The 12,605-nt window shown below is 46.6% G+C and overlaps 1 protein-coding gene across 1 annotated transcript in view; it reads left to right on the forward strand.

Annotated features, from left to right (window-relative positions):
- The first annotated feature begins 1,160 nt into the window (after nucleotides 1–1,160).
- Nucleotides 1,161–12,605, forward strand: part of LOC144507536 (uncharacterized) — a 63,666-nt gene continuing 52,221 nt past the window's right edge. Inside the window, exons 1-2 of the mRNA XM_078234672.1 lie at nucleotides 1,161–1,298; nucleotides 2,504–2,623. Of these exons, the coding sequence (XP_078090798.1) occupies nucleotides 1,208–1,298; nucleotides 2,504–2,623 (211 nt within the window). The 5' untranslated portion in view covers nucleotides 1,161–1,207. The remainder of the gene's footprint in view (nucleotides 1,299–2,503; nucleotides 2,624–12,605) is intronic.

A 12,605-nucleotide genomic window follows, 5' to 3' on the forward strand; every position in this document is an offset into this window, starting at 1 on the left:
AGTTATGAACATGTACCCCTAGATCTCTTTGTACTATAACTCTTCCCAATGCCCTACCATTAACTGAGTAAGTCCTGCCCTGGTTCGATCTACCAAAATGCATCACCTCACATTTATCTAAATTAAACTCTATCTGCCATTTGCCAGCCCACTGGCCCAATTGATCAAGATCCTGTTGCAATCCGAGATACCCTTCTTCACTGTCCACTGTACCACTAATCTTGGTGTCATCTGCAAACTTACTAACAGTTAAAGATATGAGAGTTACAGATATGGGAATGCACACTCAATGCAATTGGAATATACACATTTGGAAGCAGATACACATTTGGAAGCAGACACACAATGGAATGGGGGTGTATAGTCAATGAAATGGAAGCATACACAAATGAGAGGATATACAGATGGGACTGGACACACAATGGAATGGGAGCATACACTATGGGAGTGGCCACAAAAGAGAATGGGAGTGCATACTCAAAGGAATGGGAGTATACGCATATTAGAGTGGACGCAAAAGAGAATTGTAGTGCACACACAATGGAATAGGATTATACACATAAAAGTTGCACACTCAATGGAATGAAAGTGGGCAGTCAATGGTCTGACTTATACACATATGGCAGTGCACATTCAGTGGGAGTGGAAATATACACTTATGGGAGTATACACTTAATGGAATGGGAGTACGAACATACGGGAGTGCGCCGTCAATGGAATGGGAGAGTACATTCAGTAGTATGGGAGTATACACATTAGGGAACACTGAATGGAATAAGAATGCACAGTCATTGATATAGGATTTCACACTGAATGGAATGGCAATGGGAATGGAAATATACACATATGTGTGTGCATATTCAACGGTAATGGGAGTGCATACTCAATGTAATGAAAGGAGACACTCAAAGAAAAGATGCTGGAAGGTTGTGGATGAAAAGTTGATCTGTAACTTCAAACACTGTACAGAATTCCACAGAAAAGTATTTTGATAACCAGCTGTAGAAAATCATCGAGAGCATACAGCAAATTCAGCAGTGACACAAAGGGTGGAGGAAGATCGAAAAACAGAAGTGAAAGTGCTGAATCGTTCTTCAGACTCAATCTGTGGCTTTCTATAAAAACCTGAAAATGCAGCAAGTGGAACTGGGAGAAAGAGCTTGTTTTTGTCTCGTCGCCTCAAGACAAGAAGTTCATCCAGCTGAGAATGGAGTTGAAAAATGACGATCAAAACTTCGAGGAGTTTCATCTTGATCAACCAAGAGGCGACAGGAAAAAACAGGAAAACTTGAAGCCAGGTACACATCTAATCATTAATGTACAGGTTATTCAGTCCTTGTTAATTGACTAGAAGTGATGTGGAGATGCCGGCGTTGGACTGGGGTAAACACAGTAAGAAGTTTAACAACACCAGGTTAAAGTCCAACAGGTTTATTTGGTAGCAAACGCCACTAGCTTTCGGAGCGCTCGCTGCTCCTTCGTCAGGTGAGTGGGATTTCAGTTCACAAACAGGGCATATAAAGACACCAACTCAATTTACAAAATAATGGTTGGAATGCGAGTCTTTACAGGTAATCAAGTCTTAAAGGTACAGACAATGTGAGTGGAGGGTTAAGCACAGGATAAAGAGATGTGTATTGTCTCCAACCGGGACAGTTAGTGAGATTTTGCAAGCCCGAGCAAGTCGTGGGGGTTACAGATAATGTGACATGAACCCAAGATCCCGGTTGAGGCTGTCATCATGTGTGCGGAACTTGGCTATCAGTCTCTGCTCAGTGACTCTGCGCTGTCGTGTGTCGTGAAGGCCGCCTTGGAGAACACTTACCCGAAGATCAGAGGCCGAATGCCCATGACCGCTGATTAGACTAGAATTGACTAGAATCCAGTGAAAAGTAATTTTTCATTGGTTGAGAGAACACTTTGTCAGAAAATTCCAGTCCTTTAGAAAAATTGATGGATTTTACAGCCAAAAATTGAATTAATGCAATAGGGACGGAACCCACCCATCCACTATGACCATCCCTTTAACTGATTGTGAAATTAATAATAAAAAGTGGAATAAAACAGTGGGGTCAAAAAACAAACCGTGACCATCGATTTGATGGCGTTATCGACTCGGAGTGATATCTGTGAGGAAGATTTTACAGTAAAGATGCTGATGAGGGATGGTGAAATGTTGAAGAATTGATAGGACAGAGCTGTGTGATGGACAATGGTCACTATTCCTTGTATGATGCAGGTTACACGAGTAAATTACATTTCATAACTTCTTTTTATAACTGTCCATAACTTGCATCATTTCAGATTCCTGTCCAATTTAGATCATGTAGCTGCTGTTAGTGAGTGTTCTTTAATCGTAGAAATGTGAGTTCAATGGTCTCAACCGTTCAAAGTTTAAAAGTCTAGTGTTGACAGCAATACTCGGCTTCTCTTCTCCAGGTACAAATGAAGAAGACTGGTCCCTCTAATCCGTTCAGTGATAACCTTCTCATGCTCTTTACAGAACACAGTGTCCAAGCAGCAGATCCTATGCGGGGAAAATGTCCACCTCTGGTCTTCTACATTCTCCTGGGTGTCTCCATCCTGCTGTCTGTGGTGGTTCTAGGAACCGCAGTTATACTGTGTAAGTTTTGTGATATGATTAAACTATGGAACGTATTGTTGTGAATTCTGCAATGACAGTGCACAAAGTTAATTCAAAGATAGGCATTGATGAACATGTATTAATGATTGTGATAACTGAAGGTGACTCGGTACGGCAGGTATAAAACAAGAAGATTTATTCAACAAGAAGAAATTTTGTACAACTGAAGGATTCGCAACATAACATAACTGGTCCCAACAACTCCCCAGTTCACTCTGTCAACTTTCAGTCTCGGGGATGCGAGCCCTCGCTCCCAATTGGCTAAGGTTCAGGCACTCATAGAATTATAGAATCCCTACAGTACAGAAGGAAGCCCTTTGGCCCATGGTACCAACAACAATCCCACCCAGGCCCTTTCCCTGTAACCCTACATATTTACCTTGTTAATCCCCCTGAACTAAGTGACAATTTAGCATGGCCAATCCACCAAACATGCACATCTTTCAGACTGTGGGAGGCTTCTAGAAAAGTGAGAGGGCATGGGATCCAAGGGGCTGCTGCCCTGTGGATCCAGAACTGGCTTGCCCAAAGGAGGCAGAGAGTGTGTATAGATGGGTCTTTTTCTAAATGGAGGCTGGTCACCAGTGGTGTGCCCCAGGGATCTGTCCTGGGACCCTTGCTGTTTGTCATTTTCATAAATGACCTGGATGAGGAAGTGGAGGGATGGGTTGGTAGGTTTGCCGACAACATGAAGGTTGGTGGGGTTGTGGATAGTCTGGAGGGATGTCAGAAGTTACAGAGGGACATAGATAGGATGCAAGACTGGGCGGACAAGTGGCAGATGGACTTCAACCCAGATAAATGCGTAGTGGTCCATTTTGGCAGGTCAAATGGGATGAAGGAGTACAATATAAAGGGAAAGACTCTTAGTACTGTAGAGGATCAGAAGGACCTTGGGGTTCGGGTCCAAAGGCTCTAAAATCGGCTCCGCAGGTGGAGGAGGTGGTTAAGAAGGCGTATGGTGTGCTGGCCTTTATCAATCAAGGGATTGAGTTTAGGAGTCCGGGGATAATGATGCAGCTATATAAGACCCTCGTCAGACCCCACTTGGAGTACTGTGCTCAGTTCTGGTCGCCTCATTACAGGAAGGATGTGGAAAAGATTGAAAGGGTGCAGAGGAGATTTACAAGGATGTTGCCTGGATTGAGTGGCATGCCTTATGAGGATAGGCTGAGGGAGCTCGGTCTTTTCTCCTTGGAGAGACGTAGGATGAGAGGAGACCTAATAGAGGTGTATAAGATGTTGAGAGGCATAGATCGGGTGGACTCTCAGAGGCTTTTTCCCAGGGTGGAAATGGCTGCTACGAGAGGACACAGGTTTAAGGTGCTGGGGGTAGGTACAGTGGAAATGTTAGGAGGAAGTTTTTCACACAGAGGGTGGTGGGCGAGTGGAATCGGCTGCCGTCAGTGGTGGTGGAGGCAAACTCAATAGGGTCTTTTAAGAGACTCCTGGATGAGTACATGGAACTTAATAGGATGGAGGGTTATAGGTAGGCCTAAAAGGTAGGGATATGTTCGGCACAACTTGTGGGGCCGAAGGGCCTGTTTTGTGCTGTAGTTTTCTATGTTTCTATGAAACCGGAGCACCCAGAGGAAACCCATACTGACACGGGGAGAACTTGCAGACTCCACACAGACAGTGACCCAAGACCGAATTGAACCCGGGTCTCTGGCGCTGTGAGGCAGTAGTGCTAATCACTGTGTCACCGTGCCACCCATGATGAAGTGCATTAGCCACTGGGGGGGGGTTGAGTGAGGCCAGATCTGTCTCTGAGGGGGGGGTGGGGTGAGTGAGGCCAGACCATTCTCTGGGGGGTGGGGGGGTAGTGAGGCCAGATTGTTCTCTGGGGGGGAGGGAGTGAGGCCAGATTGTTCTCTGAGGGGAGAGGAGGGAGGCGGGTAAGATGTATCTCTGGTGGTGGGGGGGGGAGGGCCCAATCGCTCACTGGTGGGGGGGGGGGCAGGGGGGTCCGCTGCCACTCTGCGGGCGATCAGTGTGGGGGGAGGGACAGGGGTCACGATCAGTCTGGGGAGCGAGTGGGAGTGTGGATAAGGGGGGCAGTGATGTCTGTGGTGGCCATCACTCCCGCTTTTCGCCCTCAGGATGCTTTCTCCGCTTTCTGCGACCCGGGAGTGACCTGACACGGGTGCGCTTTTTCAAATTTTTTTCCAACTGCGCATGCGCAGTTCAGAGCTCCGATCATTTCAGCTGCACTTAGCCCTGCCCACAGCACGAATGGGACCTGTGGGTTTTTTTTCTGGCTAAGTGTGTATGGGGGCACCTGAAAGCAGATTTCCAAGTCGGATCTGAATTGCGCCCAGATTCAGCACTCAGAATGAAAATGGTAAAATCAGGCCCATAGTGTTCAATTCTGGTCACCACACTACCAGAAGGATGTGGAGGCTTTGGAGAGGGTACAGAAAAGATTTACCAGGATGTTGCCTGGTATGGAGGGCATTAGCTATGAGGAGAGGTTGGAGAAACTTGGTTTGTTCTCACTGGAACGATGGAGGTTGAGGTGCGACCTGATAGAAGTCTACAAGATTATGAGAGGCATGGACAGAGCGGATAGTCAGAAGCTTTTTCCCAGGGTGGAAGAGTCAATTACTAGGGGGCACAGGTTTAAGGTGAAAGGGGCAAGGAGATGTCCAAGACAGATTTTTTAAACAGAGGGTGGTGGGTGCCTGGAACTCGTTGCCGGGGGAGGTAATGGAAGTAGATACGATAGTGACTTTTAAGGGGCGTCTTGACAAATACATGAATAGGATGGGGATGGAGGGATATGATCCCCGGAAGGGTAGGGGGTTTTAGTTAGGTCGGGTAGCATGGTCGGTGCAGGCTTGGAGGGCCGAAGGGCCTGTTCTTGCGCTGTAATTTTCTTTGTTCTTTTTGAAGGTATCTGAATGCTTGTTCACTTATGATGGTGGCCACTGCTCCACTGTCAACTGCATCTTTCAGGGTCTGCAGTTAACCATCAGGGCGATGTCGATAGGTGGTATTCTGTTGTGTTGGATCTGGTTGAACAGAACAGTTTCAGATCCCTTGTTGGGTTCCTCGGCCAGTTGGCTGAATGGTGTTGCTTTAACCATTGTTATTTTTCTTCATGTGTCCTGTCCTGTCTGCTTTACCCTGCAGCAAGCCAGCAAATGATCCTTCCTCTTGCAGCAAAAACATGTATAATTTTTACACCAGCGCGTCTCCTAGGAGTGCTCCCCCCGCCGTCACCAAAACCATGTGACTATACCAGCCCTCACAGCCCTCCCTGCTGCACCCTGACTCGAGCTGTTCCTCACAGCAGCTGGTTCCCACCACAAACGGGTCACCTTGTAATCACTCATCCCTTGCTCAGCACATTCAGTCACCTGCGCCACCTCTACGTCCTTTTCCAAAGAGATTTTAATTCCAGCCAACGGCTTTATTTTGTATTGTGGGACTGTTGATCCCACAAACCAAGCAGTCTTTCACAGTGGCACAGCGGTTAGCACTGCTGCCTCACAGCGCCAGTGACCTGGGTTCAATTCCTGGCTTGGGTCACTGTCTGTGTGGAGTCTGCACGGTTTGATTTGATTTATTATTGTTACATGTATTAACATACAGTGAAAAGTATTGTTTCTTGCGCGCTATTCAGACAGAGCATATCGTTCATAGAGAAGGAAAGGGGAGAGTGCAGAATGTAGTGTTACAGTCATAGCTAGGGTGTAGAGAAAGATCAACTTAATGTAAGGTAAGTCCATTCAAAAGTCTGACGGCAGCAGGGAAGAAGCTGTTCTCGAGTCGGTTGGTATGTGACCTCAGACTTTAGTATCTTTTTCCCGACGGAAGAAGGTGGAAGAGAGAATATCCGGGGTGTGTGGGGTCCTTAATTATGCTGGCTGCTTTGCCAAGGCAGCGGGAAGTGTAGACAGAGTCAGTGGATAGGAGGCTGGTTTGTGATTCCCATGTCTGCGTGGGTTTCCTCCAGGTGCTCCGGTTTCCTCCCACATTCCGAAAGACGTGCTGGTTAGGGTGCATTGACCCGAACAGGTGCCGGAATGTAACAACTCGGGGAATTTCACATTAACTTCATTGTAGTGTTAATGTAAGCCTTACTTGTGACTAATAAACAAACTTTAACTTTAACCTCCCACAAAGCTGGGCCAAATTCGTAGTGCTCTGTTTAACAACACAGTTTGGCTACAAACCCGGAGACTGCCTCCCCTGGTTCCCTCACAGCACCATGATGACTGAAAACCGGGTTTAAAATCGTGATTGACTAGTCCAATTATTTGATTGAAATACTTTGGGTGGAATTTTACCGGCACGTCCGCCCGAGGTTCGTACGATCCTACCCGAGGCCAACGGAGAATGCTGTTCTCCGAGCTTCCCCCCCCTCCCACCCCCACCCCCCGCCCCCCACCCACCCCCCCACTCCCTCCTGGGAATCGGGGCGGGTGTGCCGGTAAAATCCCAGCCTTTGTGTCTGAAGCTTCAGGTTATGTTAGGCTCCTTCTCCAGGCTGCAAGTATGTGGGTCACAGACGTCTCCTTTTGTTCTTCCTCCAGTGCTTTCATTAACCACGAAGAAATAATGCAACTTTTCGATACCTTTGCAGCCTCCGCTGCAAACGTCTCGATCAAACAGCTCCATCTTCCTAATTAAAGGCATCATAAGGGCATCTGTACCTTTTTCTTTTTGGGTTCCTTTTCCTTCCCCTCGAACTGCGCACTCTGATCTCCGGATGACTGACGTAGTTTTTCCTCATCGCCAGTGTAATAACTGAAGGCAACTTGATGTGGCTGCAACAACAGGAAGTGTTTATGAAGCTAAGATAACTGTTTACACTCTAAAGGTCTGATAGAAACATCACGCAGCCCTGCTCTCTCCTCTCTGGCTTCAACTACATTCCTCTCAGTCCCATCATGCATGCCCTTGCTCCTGATAGGCCCAACTTCACGCCCTTCCATTCCATAGGCTCCGGCCTGATCACATGATCTGCAAAGGATTGCCCCTTAAAGGGGCCACATTACCACAACTGTTATAAAACAAGAAGATTTATTCAACGAGAAGAAGGTATTTATAATAGAAGGGTGGTTGTGGAGAGTTGTTTTTCAAACTGGAGGCCTGTGACCAGCAGTGTGCCTCAGGGATCAGTGCTGGGCCCATTGTTATTTGTCATTAATATTAATGATTTGGATGAGAATATAGGGGACGTGGTTAGTAAATTTGCAGATGACACCAAGATTGGTGGCATGTTGGACAGTGAGGAAAGTTATCTCCAATTGCAGCGGGATCTTGATCAATTGGGCCAGTGGGCTGACGAATGGCAGATGGAGTTTCATTTAGACAAATGCGAGGTCATGCATTTTGGTAGATTGAACCAGGGCAGGACTTACTCAGTTAATGGTAGGGTGTTGGGGAGAGTGCCAGAACAAAGAGATCTAGGGGTACATGTTCATAGCTCCTTGAAAGTGGAGTCACAGGTGGCCAGAGTGGTGAAGAAGGCATTCGGCATGATTGGTTTCATCGGTCAGAACATTGAATACAGGAGTTGGAATGTCTTGTTGAAGTTATACAAGACATTGGTAAGGCCACACTTGGAATACTGTGTGCAATTCTGGTCACCCTATTATAGAAAGGATATTATTAAACTAGAAAGAGTGCAGAAAAGATTTACTAGGATGCTACCGGGACTTGATGGATTGAGTTATAAGGAGAGACTGAATAGACTGGGACTTTTTTCTCTGGAGCGTAGGAGGCTGAGGGGTGACCTTAAACAGTCTATAAAATAATGAGGGGCATAGACAAGATAGATAGTCAATATCTTTTCCCAAAGGTAGGGGAGTCTAAAACTAGAGGGCATAGGTTTAAGGTGAAAGGGGAGAGATACAAAAGTGTCCAGAGGGCCAATTTTTTTCATACAGAGGGTGGTGAGTGTTTGGAACAAGCTGCGAGAGGTGGTAGTAGAGGGGAGTACAATTTTATCTTTTAAAAAACATTTAGATAGTTACATGGGTACGATGGGTATAGAGGAATATGGGTCAAATGCGAGCAATTGGGATTAGCTGAGGGGTTTTTAAAAAAAATAAGGGCGGCATGGACAAGTTGGGCCGAAGGGCCTGTTTCCATGCTGTAAACCTCTATGGCTCTAAGGATTTGCAAAACAACTACACAGGTCTGCTCCCAACAAGATGCATGCCCTTGCTCCTGACTGGCCGAGGTTCATGCGCTCTCACTCCATTGATTCTGGCCCAGTCATGTGGCCCATGAAGGATTACCTCTTAAAGGGACCACACTATCACAATAATGCAACAGCAAAGTAAGGCTGGCACATGCAAATGATGATGATCGAAGATGACATGGAAGTTAGACTCCACTCAAAGTGTTTCCACTTCAGCCACTGCCACCCTCAACCTCAGCCAATAACCCACAAGCTGCCTCATCACCTGATGGCCAAGTTTGCCCCTGCTGGCGCGCAGGTGGAGCAGTTTTTGATCAGCCCTCACTGGGATTTGGAAGTCAGAGGACATCATCATCCAGGAACATCTGAGCAGTGCGAGCAGCCGACTTTCACCTTTCCTGAAGCTACATGGACTGCACAAATTAGGTGTAATCAGAAAAGGTCTTTACAGTTCCACCAGGGTATATGTGGGGACATGAGGGAATGCTGTGGGTGGGACTTTCTCTGGTTAGATCACATTAATATTATTCTGTTGCACCAATTTTCCGTCTTGTCTATTCCTATGTGCTTGGGGAAAGAGCCTTTAACACATTGATGATGAAAGGGAGCAAATGGGTCTCAATGGGGAGGCTGGTCAAGGGGTTACTAGTTGTTGGATGGATTACTGTGTGTCGCTAATATTGCTGTCGTGGCGAGGGCCAGGGTTGGTTGCTGTTGTGACCTGCTTGACTGGGGCACCCTAACTCTCCCTCGCACTGATAAGGATATCCCTGACATTCCACCAGCAAGTAAGCTTTCAAAACTGAGCATTGATTGATTTGATTTATTATTGTCACACATATTGGGATACAGTGAAAAGTATTGTTTCTTACGTGCTACATAGACAGAGCATACCGTTCATAGAAAAGGAAAAGAGAGAGTGAGAATGTAATGTGACAATCATAGCTAGGGTGTAGAGAAAGGTCAACTTAATGCAAGGTAGGTGCATTCAAAAGTCTGATGGCAGCAGGGGAAAAGCTATTCCTAGGTTGGTTGGTACGTGATCTTGGAGGTTTGTATCTTTTTCACCAGAAGAAGGTGGAAGAGAGAATGTCCGGGGTGCGTGGGGTCCTTGATTACGTTGGCTGCTTTGCTGAGGCAGCAGGAAATCAATGGATGGGAGACTGATTTGAGTGATGGACTGGGCTTTGTTCACGACCCTTTGTAGTTTCTTGTGGTCTTGGACAGAGCAGGAGCCATACCAAGCTCTGATAAAACCAGAAAGAATGCTTTCTATCGTGCATCTGTAAAAGTTGGTGAGTGTTGTAGTGGACATGCCAAATTTCCTTAATCTTCAGAAAGTAGAGGCTTTGGTGGGATTTCTTAACTATAGTGTCGGCATGGGGGGACCAGGACAGGTTGTTGTTAATCTGAGCACCTAAAACTTTGAAGCTCTCAACCATTTCTACTTCATCCCCATTGATGTAGACAGGGGCATGTTCTCCTTTATGCTTCCTGAAGTCAATGACTATCTCTTTCATTTTGTTGACATTGAGGGAGAGATTATTGTCATCGCACCAGTTCACCAGATTCTCTGTCTCTTTCATGTACTCTGTCTCATCATTGTTTGAGATCCGGCCCACTATGGTGGTGTCGTCAGCAAACCTGAAGATCCAGTTGGAGTTGATGCCATATTTCCATGAAAGCTTTGACTCCTTTAATTGCTGTTGCATTTCCGAGTTACTTTCATCAGCAAGTTTCATGATGATCTGACCTTAAAGTCAGGAGTCTTTGTAAATATTGATATAATTGAGGATTTGTGCACACCCAAGCTCACTCCTTGCAGTGAAATGTAGAAGTGGTCAGGTTGGTTTCCCAATGCAATGGTAACTAACCCAGTTTTTAACCCCCCACCTCCCCAAACAAAAGCAAATGGCCCATCATGTCAAAAATCCCTCAGGTGACTCAAAATTATCAGGCAGAACAGCTTACTTTTCCCATATTGTGAGTATAAACTCACTAATCTAACAGTGAATTGGACCAACACTTGGAGAAAGTGATATCCACGTCTCTAATGTCTGCAATGGCAATGGGAATGATAAGAGTGTTTCTCTGCAGTATTTAAGTTTATTTTTTAGTAACAAGCAGGCTGACATTCACACTGCAATGAAGTTACTGTGAAATTCCCCCAGTTGCCACACTCCAGCACCTGTTCGGGTAATCCATCTAACCAGCACATCTTTGGACTGTGGGAGGAAACCGGAGCACCCGGAGGAAACCCACACAGACACACGGAGAATGTGCAAACTCCACACAGACAGTGACCCAAGCCAGGAATCGAACCTGGGTCCCTGGTACGATGAGGCAGCACTGCTAACCACTGTGCCACCGTGCCGCCCCAAATGCGCCTTGCCACAATCTGATCATCCTAACTGTAGCTGCATCATGGGGAGAGCAGAAGGACATCCATTGCCTCAATCTTATAAGATCACCCCTAAGTCTCCTATGCTCCATTGTGTTGAGCATATTCATCGTTGTGTCACACCACCAACTTAGAACATAGAAAAGCTACAGCACAAACAGGCCCTTCGGCCCACAAGTTGCGCCGAACATGTCCCTACCTACTGGGCTTACCTATAACCCTTTATCTTACTAACTTCCATGAACTTATCCAAAAGTCTCTTAAAAGACCCTATCGAATCTGCCTCCACCACCACTACCGGCAGCCGATTCCACGCACCCACCACCCTCTGAGTGAAAAACTTACCCCGAACATCTCCTCTGTACCTACTCCCCAACACCCTAAACCTGTGACCTCTTGTGGCGACCATTTCAACCCTGGGTAAAAGCCTCTGAGAATCCACTCTATCAATACCTCTCAACATCTTATATACCTCTATCAGGTCACCTCTCATCCTTCGCTTCTCCAAGGAGAAAAGACCTAGCTCTCTCAACCTATCCTCATAAGGCATGCCACCTAATCCAGGCAACATCCTTGTAAATATCAGAAGGACATATTTTACACAGAGGGTGGTGGGGGCCTGGAATGCGCTGCCAGGCAACGTGGTGGAGGCGGACACACTGGGAACATTTAAGACTTATCTAGACAGCCATATGAACGGAGTGGGAATGGAGGGATACAAAAGAATGGTCTAGTTTGGACCAGGGAGCGGCGCGGGCTTGGAGGGCCGAAGGGCCTGTTCCTGTGCTGTACTGTTCTTTGTTCTTTGTTCTAAATCTCCTCTGCACCCTTTCTATGGCTTCCACATCCTTTCTGTAATGGGGCGACCAGAACTGGGCACAGTAGTCCAGGTGGGGTCTGACCAGGGTCCTATACAGCTGCAGCATTATCTCCCGATTTCTAAACTCAATTCCTCTCTTGATAAAGGCCAGTATTCCATACGCCTTCTTAACCACAGCCTCCACCTGCGACGCTGCTTTGAGCGTCCTATGAACCCGGACCCCAAGATCCTTCTGATCTTCCACACTGCCAAGCGTCTTACCCTGAATATTATATTCTTTCATCCTATTCGACCTGCCAAAATGAACCACCACACACTTATCTGGGTCGAAGTCCATCTGCCAATTCTCCGCCCAGTCTTGCATCTTATCTATGTCTCGTTGCAACTGCTGACATCCCTCTACACTATCCACAACACCACCAACCTTTGTTTCATCAGCAAACTTGCCAACCCATCCCTCCACTTCCTCATCCAGGTCATTTATAAAAATCACAAAGAGCAAGGGTCCCAGAACAGATCCCTGGGGCACTCCACTGGTGACCGACCTCCATGCTGAAAAAGACCCATCTACAACCACTCTTTG

Source organism: Mustelus asterias, chromosome 19, assembly GCF_964213995.1.
Source record: "Mustelus asterias chromosome 19, sMusAst1.hap1.1, whole genome shotgun sequence".
Taxonomy (NCBI): Eukaryota; Metazoa; Chordata; class Chondrichthyes; order Carcharhiniformes; family Triakidae; genus Mustelus; species Mustelus asterias.